Genomic DNA, 18330 nt, shown 5'->3' on the forward strand with positions numbered 1-18330 from the left:
GTGCGCTTGTGTGTCTCCAGGGACATGGAGGGAAATCAAATTGAAAGTGTTGGAAACGTAACATTCTGGTCGTGCAACATGATGACTGTGCTGTAAGTGTGACTTAATTAATTTCGTTTTCCTCATTTTTATTGTTGTGTCATTGGCTTTCTCACTAGGCTATAACCATTACAATTCCAAATATCAACATCTATTTGTTTCCCGAAGGGATTCTAAATAGTGGACCCCAAAACAACAATCTTGTTAAATTGCTTTTAGGACCAACAGAGAAGATAATAAAGTGAGAAAATGTCCGTCTGTTTTATAATTCTTGTTATGACAGTCTTTCCTTAACTCTTTCCAGTGTCCTACAGAAGAACAGAATCAGTCGCATACATGAACAGGCGTTCTCATTTCTAAAGAAACTTGGGGAATTGTAAGTTGTGTTTTGTATGCCTCAAGACATGAAATTGCTTGACATTTTCCTCTGTCATACCCAGACACAGTTCATTTTGAGTCCCAGACAGTGATATCTTCACCTATTCCACTGACTTTTTAAAAAATAATTCAGATAATACCATATAAATCAGTACAGACTGCACTATAAATATACAACATGTTCCCAGGCCAAGATGTTGATTATGATTTATATTTTATGAGTTTTGGTGAATCCAAACAATTATTCTGACATGCATTTACACTTGTTTCTGGATTTGCAGAACAGGTGGTCATGTAAACCTTGTGTAAGTTTCATCCACCGTATAAGTACTGGATAAATGCCTCCGTTCTGTACATTTGAAAAATGGACTTCGTTATTTCAAAGGTAATGTACAGATTGGAGGTGTCTATCCTGCTTATACAACAGTTGCCAAAGAAAACAATACTAAAGCACACATTTGCCGGTAGAAATAACTTGAGCGGTGAGCGCGTTCCTGTAGACGTACAGCAAGCTAGGACGCGCTCTTTGAAAGGAGGGAGTAGTGTAAAGATCCTGGCTTTATCAACGCTGAAATCGACCCTGCCGCACGAGCATGCTTTTGCGGCAGAGTCGATAGCGCGCTGGCCCTCGGGCTCGGAGGTCAACGGTTCGAGATCTGCTCCCTGCTCTTTCATTACAATATGTTCATCACTCACCATTTTAGGTCATCAGATGCTAAAAAAAAACATGTCTAGCTAGCTACGTTTGTCGTTGGACCTGCGTTTACAATGTATCCAATGTTGGTTTGTGTAGTTGTTGGTTTAGCTTTCTGTAGCTTTGTAGCAAGTATGGCCTGCATGTGTCGCCTCATATTGCGTCATGATTGCAAGATGTCCCGATATATTTTCCAACTGTCCCGTTATCTGGGTTTAATGCTCATTCTAGAATGCCCTTCTGGCCAGTCATAAATGAGTATTCAACAATGCGGTGGTATATTGGTTCTTGTCGTTTGTTTCCAGTAAATAGCTTTGTCTCCACAGAGATCTGTCCAGCAACAGACTCGTGGCAATCCCTCCCAATCTCTTTGTTCATCTGGGAGATTTACTACAGCTGTGAGTTAGAGCCACACTCGGATCTATGCACAAACATTCTTTGAATATTTTATATGTTTTTGTTGCTCTAACGTTGAAAGACATTGTTATACGGCTATGGTGCTATAGTTCTTGTTAAATATTATGTCTTATAATTGATGCTGTTACTGAAACTCTGATGTCATTGCTTTTACATGTTTTTTAGGAACATCTCGTGTAACCCTATCGTGGATCTCCAAGTTGACCACTTTGATAACTTGCATAAATTGAAATCCTTGTAAGTAGCCATTGTTTGTTTTTTACTGCTCACTTTGTGCATGCATGTTACACTTGAAAGGGAAAAGCATCAGTAGAGTAGTTTGTTTATCATTTATGAATCATTACTCCCACGGGTTAATGTTAGTAAGCTAGTTATTCACACATTTATAAAACACTTTTAAAGTATGTAATAATAATTTGAGAGATCATTCATAGTGCCCGGACTGGATTGTATATATATGTATATGTATATAGATGTATATATATATATATATATATATATATATATATATATATATATACAGTGCCTTGCGAAAGTATTCGGCCCCCTTGAACTTTGCGACCTTTTGCCACATTTCAGGCTTTAAACATAAAGATATAAAACAGTATTTTTTGTGAAGAATCAACAACAAGTGGGACACAATCATGAAGTGGAACGACATTTATTGGATATTTCAAACTTTTTTAACAAATCAAAAACTGAAAAATTGGGCGTGCAAAATTATTCAGCCTCCTTAAGTTAATACTTTGTAGCGCCACCTTTTGCTGCGATTACAGCTGTAAGTCGCTTGGGTTATGTCTCTATCAGTTTTGCACATCGAGAGACTGAAATTTTTTCCCATTCCTCCTTGCAAAAAAAAAAAAGCTTGAGCTCAGTGAGGTTGGATGGAGAGCATTTGTGAACAGCAGTTTTCAGTTCCTTTCCACAGATTCTCGATTGGATTCAGGTCTGGACTTTGACTTGGCCATTCTAACACCTGGATATGTTTATTTTTGAACCATTCCATTGTAGATTTTGCTTTATGTTTTGGATCATTGTCTTGTTGGAAGACAAATCTCCGTCCCAGTCTCAGGTCTTTTGCAGACTCCATCAGGTTTTCTTCCAGAATGGTCCTGTATTTGGCTCCATCCATCTTCCCATCGATTTTAACCATCTTCCCTGTCCCTTCTGAAGAAAAGCAGGCCCAAACCATGATGCTGCCACCACCATGTTTGACAGTGGGGATGGTGTGAGCTGTGTTGCTTTTACGCCAAACATAACGTTTTGCATTGTTGCCAAAAAGTTCAATTTTGGTTTCATCTGACCAGAGCACCTTCTAACACGTTTGGTGTGTCTCCCAGGTGGCTTGTGGCAAACTTTAAACGACACTTTTTATGGATATCTTTAAGAAATGGCTTTCTTCTTGCCACTCTTCCATAAAGGCCAGATTTGTGCAATATACGACTGATTGTTGTCCTATGGACAGAGTCTCCCACCTCAGCTGTAGATCTCTGCAGTTCATCCATGAGTGAGTCATGGGCCTCTTGGCTGCATCTCTGATCAGTCTTCACCTTGTATGAGCTGAAAGTTTAGAGGGACGGCCAGGTCTTGGTAGATTTGCAGTGGTCTGATACTCCTTCCATTTCAATATTATCGCTTGCACAGTGCTCCTTGGGATATTTAAAGCTTGGGAAATCTTTTTGTATCCAAATCCGGCTTTAAACTTCTTCACAACAGTATCTCGGACCTGCCTGGTGTGTTCCTTGTTCTTCATGATGCTCTCTGCGCTTTTAACGGACCTCTGAGACTATCACAGGGCAGGTGCATTTATACGGAGACTTGATTACACACAGGTGGATTGTATTTATCATCATTAGTCATTTAGGTCAACATTGGATCATTCAGAGATCCTCACTGAACTTCTGGAGAGAGTTTGCTGCACTGAAAGTAAAGGGGCTGAATAATTTTGCACGCCCAATTTTTCAGTTTTTGATTTGTTAAAAAAGTTTGAAATATCCAATAAATGTCGTTCCACTTCATGATTGTGTCCCACTTGTTGTTGATTCTTCACAAAAAAATACAGTTTTATATCTTTATGTTTGAAGCCTGAAATGTGGCAAAAGGTCGCAAAGTTCAAGGGGGCCTTACTGCTATTAGCCCATAAGCAATCATTGAATAGTATACAGTCGAAGTCGGAAGTTTACATACACTTAGGTTGGAGTCATTACAACTCGTTTTTCAACCACTCCACAAATTTCTTGTTAACAAACTATAGTTTTGGTAAGTCGGTTAGGACATCTACTTCGTGCATGACACAAGTCATTTTTCCAACAATTGTTTACAGACAGATTATTTCACTTATAATTCACTGCATCACAATTCCAGTGGGTCAGAAGTTTACATACACTAAATTGACTGTGCCATTAAACAGCTTGGAGAATTCCAGAAAATGATGTCATGGCTTTAGAAGCTTCTGATAGGCTAATTGACATCATTTGAGTCAATTGGAGGTGTACCTGTAGATGTATTTCAAGGCCTACCTTCAACCTCAGTGCCTCTTTGCTTGACATCATGGGAAAATCAAAAGAAATCAGCCAAGGCCTCTGAAAAAAAAATTGTAGACCTCCACAAGTCTGATTCATCCTTGGAAGCAATTTCCAAACGCCTGAAGGTACCACGTTCATCTGCACAAACAATAGTACGCAAGTATAAACACCATGGAAACACGCTGCTTTCATAACGCTCAGGAAGGAGACGCGTTCGTTCTGTCTCCTGGAGATGAACGTACTTTGGTGCGAAAAGTGCAAATCAATCCCAGAACAACAGCAAACGACCTTGTGAAGATGCTGGAGGAAACAGATACAAAAGTATCTATATCCACAGTAAAACAAAATTCCTATATCAATATAACCTGAAAGGCCGCTCAGCAAGGAAGAAGCCACTGCTCCAAAACCGACATAAAAAAAGCCAGACTACGGTTTGCAACTGCACATGGGGACAAAGATCATACTTTTTGGAGAAATGTCCTCTGGTCTGATGAAACAAAAATAGAACTGTTTGGCCATTAATGACCATTGTTATGTTTGGAGGAAAAGGGGTAGGCTTGCAAGCCAAATAACACCATCCCAACCATGAAGCACAGGGGTGGCAGCATCATGTTGTGGGGGTGCTTTGCTGCAGGAGGGACTGGTGCACTTTACAAAATAGACGGCATCATGAAGCAGGACAATTATGTGGATATATTGAAGCAACATCTCAAGACATCAGTCAGAAAGTTAAGAAGCTTGGTCGCAAATGGGTCTTCCAAAAGGACAATGACCCAATAATACTTCCTTAAGTTGTGGCAAAATGGCTTAAGGACAACAAAGTCAAGGTATTGGAGTGGCCATAACAAAGCCCTGACCTCAATCCCATAGAACATTTGTTAGCAGAACTGAAAAAGCGTGTGCGAGCAAGGAGGCCTACAAACCTGGTTCAGTTACACCAGCTCTGTCAGGAGGATTGGGCCAAAATTCACCCAACTTATTGTGGGAAGCTTGTGAAAGGCTACCCGAAACGTTTGACCCAAGTTCAAGAATATAAAAGCAATGCTACCAAATACTAATTGAGTGTATGTAAACTTCTGACCTACTGGGAATGTAATGAAAGAAATAAAAGCTTAAATAAATAATTCTCTCTACTATTATTCTGACATTTCACATTCTTAAAATAATGTTGTTATCCTAACTGACCTAAAACAAGGACTTTTTTACAATGATTAAATGTCAGGAATTGTGAAACTTGAGTTTAAATGTATTTTGCTAAGGTGTTTGTAAACTTCCAACTTCAACTGTTTATACAAAAGTACGTAGACTTCTGCCCTGCTAGAGCTGCCCCGATCAACTGTAAGTGCTGTTATTGTGAAGTGGAAACATCTACGTCAACAACGGCTTAGCCGTGAAGTGGTAGGCAACACAAGCTCACAGAACCGGACTACAGAGTGCTGAAGCTCGTAAAATAAATCTGTCCTGGTTGCAACGCTCTCTACCGAGAGTTCCAAACTGCATCTGGAAGCAACGTCAGCACAATAACTGTTCGTTGGGAGCTTCATGAAGCCTAAAATCACCATGCGCAATGCTAAGCGACGGCTGGAGTGGAGTAAAGCTCACCACTATTGGACTCTGGCGCAGTGGAAACGCGTTCTCTGGAGTGATGAATCACGCGTCATCATCTGGCAGTCCGTTGGACGAATCTGGGTTTGGTGGATGCCAGTAGAATGCTACCATACCGAAAGCATAGTGCTAACTGTAAAGTTTGGTGAAGGAGGAACAATGGTCTGGGGCTGTTTTTTATGATTCGGGCTAGGCCCCTTAGTTCCATTGAAGGGAACAGTTTGGGGAAGGCATGACACGGCCCCGTGCACAAAGCTAGTTCCACACAGAATTGGTTGGTCGAGATTGGTGTGGAGGAACTTGACTGGCCTGCACAGAGCCCTGACCTCAACCCCATCGAACACCTTTGGGATGAATTGGAACGCTGACTGCAAGCCAGGCCTAAATCGCCCAAAATCGTGGCTGAATGGAAGCAAGTCCCCGCAGCAATGTTCCGACATCTAGTGGAAAGCCTTCCCAGAAGAGTGGAGGCAGTTATAGTAGCGAAAGGGGGACCAACTCCATATTAATGCTCATGATTTTGGAAGAAGATGTTTGACGAGCAGGTGTCCACATACTTTTGGTGATGTAGTGTGTTTTTTTCCTTACCTCTTAAGCAGTCAATGGACTGCTCTAAACCATGAAATGGCAATGCTCCTCAGTGGCTGACAACTATACTTAAAGACAATCAGAGAACAAGGTGACAGGAGTGACAACAAAAGGGAGAAAATATGTTGTGCAAGCAAGCAAATAATATATATATATATATAATTATATGGGATTATGAAGATTGAATTAAATTGTTCCTTTGTCTGGCTAGTAACAACAAGGGTTTTCTACAACAATAGCAACATTATCACAGCTAGCTAGTTAGCTAACATTGGATACCTACAAATCAAAATACACAGGGACTAGCATTGCCAAACTAAACTTAAAATGCAATTCTACTAATGTTAGCACTTCACTCAGCATAGTCACACATCATACTATTACAACAGTGTGGCTGTTTTTGGAATAAAATGCTCAATATATTTTCTTAACTTTTACTGCAGTGGGCTAAATCAGGGTCACACAGTTGCTTGGTAGTTTTAAACAAATGTACTTTTAAACAAAAGTATGGTTATGGACTTAAATAAAGAAGACAACTGTACCATGTCAGATATAGAGTTGAAATATTGTTACATTTTGAGTTTGCATCCCAATATATGTTGTGTAGAGTTAGTACATCTTCTCTATTACATCCATTTCTGTGGCCCTTTCAGACTTACGAGAAACCCATGATCTATTCCATGCAATTTCACATATAATCATAGCTTGCATCATGCCCAGACCAAAAGGCACGTGACCTTCCAATGTGCACCCTTTTATCATACAATACAATTATGTGGCTACATAACATGCAATGTGTTTTATGTGTTATCCTATTGGAACAGAGTGCACTCACTGGCCCACACATGAGGAATTCCCTAATTCACACATATCAGGAAAGAAAACAAATAGCATTTTAGGTCATACATCAAAGCTTTCCCCCCAAAAAAGGTGTAAAAGACATACAATTTTGGGGGAAAGAGTGTTGCAAAGACGGTCTCTGAAATTCAAATATTTTGTTTAGTTTGTTTTTTTGTGAGCTCCTAAGGGAAACAACGTTTGTTTGTGTTTTTTAGGAGCATAGAGGGAATCGAGATTGGGAACATACAGCGAAGGATGTTTGAACCACTCAAACAATTGACCCACATGTGAGTAGTTTGTTCATTTTGTTTTGTCAAATTAATTTGATGATCAAACCCGACATTACACTTTGAACAAAAACACTTTGAACAAAATCCTATGCACATTTTTACCTGGCAAAATAATATTTGAGTTTCATGATTTTTATTTAAAAAGCATTTGCACCTCTTAGTTATTATCCCTCATCCCAACATTTACTTTAACTTGTGCTCTTCCTTTTATCTTTCAAACCATTGCATTTGGAAAATTTTCCACCACTATTGTAAAAGATTCCTAGTCAATCTGGCCCCAGGTCCTTATCTGAAGCTTCAAGATGTTCACTCCCAACTGTGTGATCACTAGCTGTGCAATACATAATTGATCTGACTGTGAATAAGGTCATCCCAAAACACTGTTGGTCCATGATGAGATGAATTTGAAACCAAATACTTGTCCTCTCACTATATGCTGCACAACTTTGTATCTTGCTTCTATGCAACCTTTGGATGTGCATCCTATCCAGATAGGTGCCCTGAAACAATTCCTTACCCCTACACACTAGGGACTTGTGTAGATCTGAAAGGACATAATAGATGTAAGCAATATGGCAGAAATACCACCTAGCCTATCAGAGGTAGAGGTAGAGCTTACTCCCATATTGCTTCAGATCATGAACTGCCTAGAGCAGTGGTCACCAACCGGTCGAATCCGATCGAGAGGTCGATCTCCAAGCCATTCCTCCTCGATCACCAAACATTTCTGTAAAAAACCCAATGATAAAGCCTTTGCGTTCCTATTTTATTTATTCGTTTCGCAGTGTTGCCTGTAGGTGCACTTGATTCAGCAGCCCCCAGTGCCGGAAGTCCAAAAGTTTTCAGATTTTGATCGGTTTCATGTGTCTGAAGATGGAACTCTATCTATCCGGCAGGCCCAGAGAGCAAATCAAGTACACCTATAGGCAATGTTCCCTCTAAACTGCGCTCGTGGGAACTTCCTCCAGGACTGCTGCAGAGAATAAATGCAATTCTGCGCAGAGATGCAAGAGATTGAAATTCCATGAGTTTGCCCCATTAGTTTGCACTATATAGATCAACATTTTTTCCGTGAGCGAATCAACATCATATCAGGCCCTTTTCAATGCAACAAACCAAAACAAATTTAACTTTGCAAGACTGAGTCTGTGATTTTGGTATAGGCAGAGCAAGAGTGCAACGGAATTCTATTGAAGCGCGTGCAACTGGCGGTAGCCCACGAGCAAAGCTTTCAATCCCCGCGAGTAAATGGACTTTTCAGATCAGTTTAGATCAGAGCCAAGCGTGTGCACATTTGTTGATATTCATTGCAGGTTAGCGAGTTATTAGCCCAGTTATATAAGTATAGGTCAACAATGGGGAGGTACTGCTTCCTATAAGAGCACAAAACGTGTAGGCTACATTTCAAATCAAATCAAACTTTGTCACATGCACCGAATACAAGAAGTGTAGACCTTACCGCTTTCTTACAAGCGCTTAACCAACAGTGCAGTTCAAGGATAGTTCAGAAAATATTTACCAAATAAACTAAAGTAAAAAATAGTAAAAAAAAGTAACACAATAAAATAACAATAACGAGGCTATATACAGGGGGAACCGGTATCGAGTGTACCAGCTGTAGAACTTTTTGAGGATCTGGGGACCCTTGCCAAACCTTTTCAGTCTCCTGGGGGGGGGGATGTGTTATCGTGCCCTCTTCACGACTGTCTTGGTGTTTGGACCATAGTTCGTTGGTGATGTGGCCACCAAGGAACTTGAAAAACTCTCGACCTGCTCCACTACAGCCCTGTCGATGTTAATGGGGGCCTCTTCGGCCAGCCTTTTCCTGTAGTCCACGATCAGCTCCTTTGTCTTGCTCACATTGAGGGAGAGGCTGTTGTCCTGGCACCACACTGACAGGTCTCTGACCTCCTCCCTATAGGCTGTCTCATCATTGTCGGTGATCAGGCCTACCACTGTTGTGTCGTCAGCAAACATAATGGTGTTGGAGTTGTGTTTGGCCACGCAGTCGTGGGTGAACAGGGAGTACAGGAGGGGACTAAGTACACACTCCTCAGGGGCCCCAGAGGATCAGCGTGGCAGACGTGTTGTTGCCTACCCTTACCACCTGGGGGCGGCCCGTCAGGAATTCCAAGATCCAGTTGCGCAGTCCCAGAGTCCTTAGAAATGGCACTATGGTGTTGAACGCTGAGTTGTAGTCAATGAACAGCATTCTCACATAGGTGTTCCTTTTGTCCAGGTGTGAAAGGGCAGTGTGGAGTGCGATTGAGATTGCGTCATCTGTGGATTTGTTGGGGCGGTATGGGAACTGGAGTGGATCTAGGGTATCCGGGAGGATGCTGTTCATGTGAGCCATGACCAGCCTTTCATGGCTATCAACGTGAGTACTACAGGGTGGTAATCACTTAGGCAGGTTACCTTCGCTTCCTTGGGAACATGAACTATGGTGGTCTGCTTGAAACATGTAGCTATTACAGACTCGGTCAGGGAGAAGTTGAAAATGTCAGTGAAGACACTTGTCAGCTACCGAGAGTGTTATCACACAGTCGTCCAGAACAGCTGGTACTCTCGTGCATGCTTCAGTGTTGCTTGCCTCGAAGCAAGCATACAAGGTATTTCAAATCAAAATCAAATCAAATGTATTTGTCACATACACATGGTTAGCAGATGTTAATGTGAGTGTAGCGAAATGCTTGTGCTTCTAGTTCCGACAATGCAGTAATAACCAACGAGTAATCTAACCTAACAATTCCAAAACTACTACCTTATACACACAAGTGTAAAGGGATAAAGAATATGTACATAAAGATATATGAATGAGTGATGGTAGGCTAGCGTCACTGGGCAGCTCGCGTCTGGGTTTCCCTTTGCAGTCCATAATAGTTTTCGGAGCCGGTGTGGTAGGATTCAATTTTAATCCTGTAATGACGCTTTGCTTGTTTCATGGTTCGTCTGAGGGCATAGCAGGATTTCTTATAAACGTCTGGATTAGTGTCCCTCTCCTTGAAAGCGGCAGCTCTAGCCTTTAGCTCAATGCAGATGTTGCCTGTAATCCATGGCTTCTGTTTGGGATATTTACGTGCGGTCATTGTGGGGACGACGTCGTCGATGCAATTATTGATGAAGCCGATGACTGAGGTGGTATACTCCTCAATGCCATTGGATGAATCCCGGAATATATTCCAGTCTGTGCTAGCAAAACAGTCCTGTAGCGTAGCATCTGCGTCATCTGACCACTTCCGTATTGAGCGAGTCACTGGTACTTCCTGCATTAGTTTTTCCTTTTAAGCAGGAATCAGGAGGATGGAATGATGGTCATATTTGCCAAATGGAATGTGAGGGAGAGCTTTGTATGTATCTGTGTGGAGAAAAGGTGGTCTAGAGATGTTTTTCCTCTGGTTGCACATATGACATGCTGGTAGAAATTAGGTAAAAAGGATTTTAGTTTGCCTGCATTAAAGTCCCCGGCCACTAGAAGCGCAGCTTCTAGATTAACATTTTCTTGTTTGCTTATGGCCTTATAGAGTTGGTTGAGTGCAGTCTTAGTGCCAGCATTGGTCTGTGGTGGTAAATAGACGGCTACGAATAATATAGATGAGAAATCTCTTGGTAGATAGTGTGGTCTACAGATTATCATAAGGCACTCTACCTCTAGCGAGCAATACCTCGAGACTTCTTTAATATTAGACATCGCGCACCAGCTGTTATTGACAAATAGACACACACCCCCAACCCTCGTCTTACCAGACATAGCTTCTCTGTTCTGCCGGTGCACGGAAAATCCCTCCAGCTCTATATTATCCGTGTTGTCGTTCAGCCATGACTCGGTAAGATATTACAGTTTTTAATGTCCCGTTTTCTCCGTCTTTTCTTCATAAGAAACGGTAGCAGCAACTTTACGTTAAAAAAAAGTTGCAAAAAAACAAACAAAATAGCAGTTGGATAGGAGGATGTAAAACGTCCCCCATCCTCTCCGGCGCCATTTTCAATCTGTCTTTGAAAAACCAGTCCAGTAAAAAGCTTAGCCTATGTCTTAATTAAAGGGGCAGTGTTGTATTTTGAGACAGGCTTGAATATGTAACTAAGCCAATAGGAAAGGGTTATTCTACATTGTGTAATTCTCTGTATGGCAATAATAATTTATTTTATAAAGTGGTTTCTTGCATCATACAATACAATTTACAGTCACCTATTTGACCCATGATTTTACAGAAAATCATGAATTCATGTCAACCCCTTCATAATTTAGAAACTTTAAAAGTTGCAATGTAGGCCTGCATTGAACACCACATATACAGTAGGCTGCTGTAGGCCCTAGAAATCAAAAGCTATTCCCATGTGAAAATGTTATGAGATTTGCTCCATTGGGTGTTGTTGGTAGACCTACATTATGCACAAATAGCTTCCCGAGTGGCGCAGCGGTCTAAGGCACTGCATCTCAGTGCTTGGGGCGTCACTACCGCTGCACTGGTTCGAATCCAGGCTGTATCACAACTGTCCATGATTGGGAGTCCTATAGGGCGGTGCACAATTGGCCCAGTGTCGTCCGGGTTTGGCCGGTGTAGGCCGTCATTGTAAATAAGAATTTGTTCTTAACTGATTTGCCTAGTTGAATAAAAATATAATAATTGGCTACTGTCTAAAACTGTAAATGCACACCAGAAGTTGCACAAAATTCTCACAATGTTCAAGTTCCCACTCACAAGACCTACAATTTGCTCAGTGCCCCCAAAAATGTGAGCGAACATTGCCTATAGACCTACCGCTGACCAATAGTTCAGATCACAGTGTCTGCAGTTTTCTTGCGCCACAGTCTGTAAAAAGAAGCCTCAAGCGCACAGCAGTTTATAATGTGAGATTTTCTTTTTTCACATTTAAAAAAAAAACATGACTAGAGAGAGACTCAATGAATACAGCATAGAGCTGCTGTTTATATGAGTAAGTTCATGTTTAAGTTGTTATTCAGAACTGTCAACAGTTTTATAAGCCATAAAATGTGTGTTACCAGCACTGCAGCTGTAATGAATGAGTAGCCTTTAGCAAACTATTTCGATAAACTTACGTTATTATTTGCGTCTTGTTTATTTTTTAATATCGAGGAATATATCACTTTTTCTGGTCATGGAGTAACACCATAAATTGATGTATGAGGCAGAAATAAGGCAGTGCAGTGCGACTTAAGTTTCACCATCAGCTGGAAGACTGTGTCCCCTTTTCACAGTGCAGGGATGGTGAGTTGGGTGAGCAGGATCCTCACTGCTGCTCCCTGCCCTCAGACTGACCATCAGATGCAGGCCATCAGTCCAGTAAAAAACAAACAAATTATTACACTCCCTCAGCTGTGCCTCACAAGTAATACAACAAATTATATATTACTAGTGTGATCAAATAGGCTACCTACAATTTTGAAATATAATTTCAAAATGGTCTGAGAACAACATTGGCAGGGCAATTCAAGCTGAGCCAATATGCAGTGCTAATGTATGGGGCCTATAACCTACTGGACAAACCTCATTGTTAGAGAACTGTTTCGAACTGGTTAATGATGAATATGCTTACGTTTTCTTAACAGTAGATCTCGGCTTGCATTTTGACTCAAAATGATGCTTTCAACCTGGTAATTGATTTCCCTTCTCTTTGTGTTTAGTTACTTTAAGAAGTTCCAGTACTGCGGCTACGCCCCTCACGTGCGCAGCTGCAAGCCCAACACGGACGGCATCTCGTCCTTCGAGGACCTCCTGGCCAACATCGTCCTGAGGGTTTTCGTCTGGGTGGTGTCGGCCACCACGTGCTTCGGCAACATCTTTGTCATCTGCATGCGCTCCTACATCCGATCGGAGAACAAGCTCCATGCCATGTGTATCATCTCCCTATGTTGTAAGAGACACCTTTCATATCAATTCAACTCAGGTCCTGATTCAATTGATTTAGGGCTGGCCCCAAATATTAGACTGGTCGACTGTTTGGTCGATATTCGGTCGACCAACAGCCTGTTTTTTTTGTCAAGCAGTAGCAAATAAATAAATAAACAAATATAGTAGCAGTCAAAGGATTGGACACACTTACTCGTTCCAGGGTTTTTCTTTATTTTTGATTATTTTCTACATTGTAGAATAATAGTTAAGACATCAAAACTAAGAAATAATCATGTAGTAACAAAAAAAGTGTTAAAAAAATCCAAATATATTTTATATTTGAGATTCTTCAAAGTAGCCACCCATTGCCTTAACGACAGCTTTGCACACTTTTGACATTCTCTCAACCAGCTTCATGAGGTAGTCACCTGGAATGCATTTCAATTAACAGGTGTGCCTTGTTAAAAGTTAATTTGCTGCAAAAGAAACCACCACTAAAGGACACAAATGAAAAAGAAGAGACTTTCTTGGACAAAGAAACACGAGGAATGGACATTGGACCGGTGAAAATCTGTTCATTGGTCTGATGAGTCCAAATTTGAGATTTTTGGGTTCCAACCTCCTTGTCTTTGTGAGACGCAGAGTAGGTGAACGGATGATCTCTGTATGTGTGGTTCCCACCGTGAAGCATGGAGGAGGAGGAGGTATGATGGTGCTCTGCTGGTGACACTGTCAGTGATTTATTTAGAATTCAAGGGATACTTAATCAGCATGGCTACCACAGCATTCTGCAGTGATACGCCATCCCATCTGGTTTAAGTTTAGTGGGAATATAATTTGTTTTTTAACAGGACAATGACCCAAAACCCACCTCCAGGCTGTGTAAGGGCTATTTGACCAAGGAGAGTGATAGAGTGCTGCATCAGATGACCTGGCATCCACCATCACCTGACCTTAACCCAATTGAGATGGTTTGGGATGAGTTAGACTGCAGAGTGAAGAAAAAGCAGCCAATAAGTGCTCAGCATGTGTGGGAACTCCTTCAAGACTGTTGGAAAAGCATTTCTCATGAAGCTGGTTGAGATAATGCCAAGAGTGTGCAAAGCTGTCATCAAAGGCAAAGGGTGGCTACTTTGACTATCAAATATAATATATATTTTGATTTGTTTAAAAAAAAATTGGCTACTACATGATTCCATAGTTTTGATATCTTCACTACCAGCGACTCCTGTGGCGGGCTGGGCGCAGTGTACGCTAACCAAGGTGGCCAGGTGCACGGTGTTTCCTCCGGCGCATTGGTGCGGTTGGCTTCCGGGTTGGATGTGCGCTGTGTTAAAGAAGCAGCGGCTTGGTTGGTTGTGTATCGGAGGACGCATGACTTTCAACCTTCGTCTCTCCTGAGCCCGTACGGGAGTTGTAGCAATGAGACAAGATAGTAGCTACTACAACAATTGGATACTACGAAATTGGGGAGAAAAAGGGGTAAAAATTCAACAAAAAAAAACTTTTCACTGGTACTACAGTATATATATAATTTATTGTTTTGATACACAAGATACCTCGCTTATTCACACCCATTTTAGTGAACTAATTCATTGCAGAGGCCGCAGGGATGGCACAGTCCACATTCAATTGTTTGCATTTGATTGTTAGTGTCTATCAAGTTCCCATTACATACTGTATATCACCAGCAGTACATTTACCGTTAATTCCTAATCTACAATATTTGTTCAGTTACGGTAATGTCTGTTAATGCATTCAATATATTATTTTAATATATACCTGATTACGCATAGAAGTAGGCCTATAAATGTGCCCATTTGGGGATCTGATAGTATTTCGGATTGGCTTAATGGACTACCACTAATAACCTGTGGAGCTTATCAAAGTAATGTTTTCTTCACCTTAAAAAGCAAGAAAACAACGTCTGTTTTTACGTCCATTGAGAATGATAATAATTCCTCAATGTATTTGAAAAATCTTTCCAGCTCTCTCCCTATCGATAACCACTCAGTATGAAAGGGAAAATGTAATGCTCTGATACAGTGGAAACGTCATTAAATAGACCTACCTAATTACTTACCTTCCGAAAATAGCTTACAGCTGTGTCTGTCCCGAGCTCACTGGTACAGGAAACTCTGAGGGGCCAGAATATTTTATACAATTCTGCAAGGATCTATAGCCTGGACCCAAAGCTGATATAATGTTTCAAGTTTGTTGCACATAGTCCATGCGTAGCCAATGTGATTTATAGGATTTCTTCATATCAGGATATTTTCTACCTGCAGGCTACTCTTTTTTGTTGTTGTTGGCTTTATGAGGCTATTTTTACATAGTTGGAAATAGAAGTTACTTTTTAGGTTTGTATCATTTTCATTTAGATTTGGATCTAATTTTAATTAACCACATGACAATGATTTCGAGATGGGAAGACGTAATTAGAAATGAAATAGTTTAATGAAAATGTGCATATGAAAACCATAACTGGCACGCAGATCTGTAGAAATTGTAAGATAAATTTGCATTCCACATAAGAAAGTTAGCTGACTCCTCATGTAGCCTATTACCGGGAACTTCAGGAGAGTAACTGCAGAATCTGTGAAAGCCAGTAAGAGCGGGTGGATGATGGTTGGGACAGGTTAAGATTTTTGTTCTTCTGGTTATGTCGATCTCTGGCTCCCTTTTGAGTAATATGTGTCTTATTTCATTAAACAGTGAGCTTAAAGCATCAGACAAGCTTAATAAATATATAGATGATTTTCCTAAAACACATACAGTGCATTCGGAAAGTACTCAGACCCCTTAACTTTACCACTTTTTTTATGTTACAGCCTTATTCTAAAATGTATAACATTTATTTTTTTCCTCATCAATCTACAAACAATACCCCATAATGACAAAGCAAAAAACTGGTTTTAGAAATTAAATTTATTTACAAAATTAAAAAACCCAGAAATACCTTATTTACATAAATATTCTGACTCTCTGCCATGAGCCTTGAAATTGATCTCAGGTGTATCCTGTTTCAATTGATCATTCTTGAGATGTTTCTACAACTTGGAGTTCACCTGTAGTAAATTAAATTTGATTGGACATCAGTTGGAAAGGCACACACACCTGTCTATATAAGGTCCCACAATTGACAGTGCATGTCAGAGCAAAAACCAGGCCATGTGTCACGCCCTGGTCTTAGTATTTTGTGTTTTCTTTATTATTTTGGTCAGGCCAGGGTGTGACATGGGTTATTTATGTGGTGTGTTTTGTCTTGGGGTTTTTGTAGGTCATGGGATTGTGGTTAGTGGGGTTGTCTAGAATAGTCTATGGCTGCCTGGAGTGGTTCTCAATCAGAGGCAGGTGTTTATCGTTGTCTCTGATTGGGAACCATATTTAGGCAGCCATATTCTTTGAGTGTTTCGTGGGTGATTGTTCCTGTCTCTGTGTTTGTTGCACCAGATAGGCTCAGTCACTTTTGGTTTTTTTCTTTTCACTTGTTTTGGAAGAGAAGAGAACGAGCGCCATTCTCCTTGCGGAGATGGTGCTAAATACATCAACACGGTCGGTCCCTGGGATTGGGCTGGCTAACACGATTAGGTTTGCTTGGAAGGAAAAAGAGATGGAGCCTTTAGGACGGGAATCTTTTGGAAGGATAATATTGATGGGGATTCTAAAGCTGACGGTGAAGGACGTGTTTTGTTTCCAAGGCAACTCGTTGGAGGGAGCATACGACGTGGCACTATATACAGAGGCAAAACACGATGATATCCTGAGAAGGGCAAGAGCAGTGGGAGGTGAGAGGCCGATGTGCCACTACGAAATAACAAGCCTGGCGAAGAATAATTTTAGGGTTGTAACTGTCAACATTTACAACCCTTACGTTAAGGACGAAGAGGTGAGGGCTTTTCTGGGGAGATATATGGATAACGTCTCCTCAGCAAGGCACCTCAAAGACTCCCTTGGGTTTTGGAATGGGAGGAGAGGTTTCCAGGCCCTCCTCAGAGAGGACCCAAAGGGACATGGTGGCTACCTCCATCCTCCTGCTATGTTCTCCCTAGGGGCTGACAGGGGGACGTTGTTTTATGCACGTCAGCCCCCATTTTGCAGACGCTGTATGGCCTACGGTCACATATTCGCCTCATGCAGTACAAGAAAATGCAGATTTTGTGCATCTGAGGATCATGAGGCGAGGGATTGTGACAAGCCTAAGACGTGCCATGGGTGTGGCTCGTCAGCACACCTGTGGCGGGGGTGCCCGGCCCGTCAGCGGTCATATGCGTCTGCGGCTGGGGGGGGAGCAGGGGCGGGGGATGGGGGAAGAAGAGGAGGGGAAGGAAGCACGCCTCATGATCAGAGTACAGGTCCAGAGGGGAAGGCCACAAGGAAGGAGGAGGAGCAAGAAGCGGCGGAAGGAGGAGAGAAGGAAACGGAAGGCACGGGAGTAGGAGAACCAGGAAAAGCGGCGGAAGACGGCAACCGAGTGGAGGAGCATGAGAGAGAAGAAAGCGATGGAGGAGTGGTGGAGAAGGAGACGGTGGAAGAGCAAGTGGACTGGGGGGAATGTGCCCTGGTGGAAGAGATGAGGGGTATGGTGGAGGAGCTGGCGGGCGGGGGGGTTGGTATCTCTCCACTGCCGTCATCACCAAAGAAGAGAATGAAGAGGAGGGAGCGATTGGCCGACAGTGAGAGGGAGGGGATGGCCAAGAGAGTGATGGGGGTGGGAGAAACCTCTGGGTTGCTGCTGGTTTTCACAGGCTCTCAATATCTGTTGGGTGGGGACACACCTAACAGGACTCAGGACTGGGTACAGGAGGAGGTGGGGAGTTTTTTGTTTGGGGACTCAGCCTCCCCGAATTTTTTCCAATCCAGCTGCAGCACTGGGGAGGGGGAGGATTGTGGGGGTAGACCCAGGGTGCAGGGCACCCCGGAGCCAAACACTATTCCTGCATCCTGGGTTGGTGAGATGGAGGAAGAGGGGGGGATGTTGGGAGTACAGATGGTGTCATCACCGGTAGATATGGAGCAGGGGAGCATCGGGTGAGTCTCCTGTTTTTGTTTTTTTCTGTCTGGGTTTAGAATTTGAGTGTATTACATGTTTTTATTTT

General features: G+C 41.9%; 1 protein-coding gene across 1 annotated transcript in view; it reads left to right on the forward strand.

Annotated features, from left to right (window-relative positions):
* Nucleotides 1-18330, forward strand: part of LOC110505132 (relaxin receptor 1-like) — a 110184-nt gene that overhangs the window by 80329 nt on the left and 11525 nt on the right. Inside the window, exons 10-15 of the mRNA XM_021584128.2 lie at nucleotides 21-92; nucleotides 344-415; nucleotides 1438-1509; nucleotides 1694-1765; nucleotides 7302-7373; nucleotides 13024-13253. Of these exons, the coding sequence (XP_021439803.2) occupies nucleotides 21-92; nucleotides 344-415; nucleotides 1438-1509; nucleotides 1694-1765; nucleotides 7302-7373; nucleotides 13024-13253 (590 nt within the window). The remainder of the gene's footprint in view (nucleotides 1-20; nucleotides 93-343; nucleotides 416-1437; nucleotides 1510-1693; nucleotides 1766-7301; nucleotides 7374-13023; nucleotides 13254-18330) is intronic.

Source organism: Oncorhynchus mykiss, chromosome 31 (genome assembly GCF_013265735.2).
Source record: "Oncorhynchus mykiss isolate Arlee chromosome 31, USDA_OmykA_1.1, whole genome shotgun sequence".
Classification (NCBI taxonomy): Eukaryota; Metazoa; Chordata; class Actinopteri; order Salmoniformes; family Salmonidae; genus Oncorhynchus; species Oncorhynchus mykiss.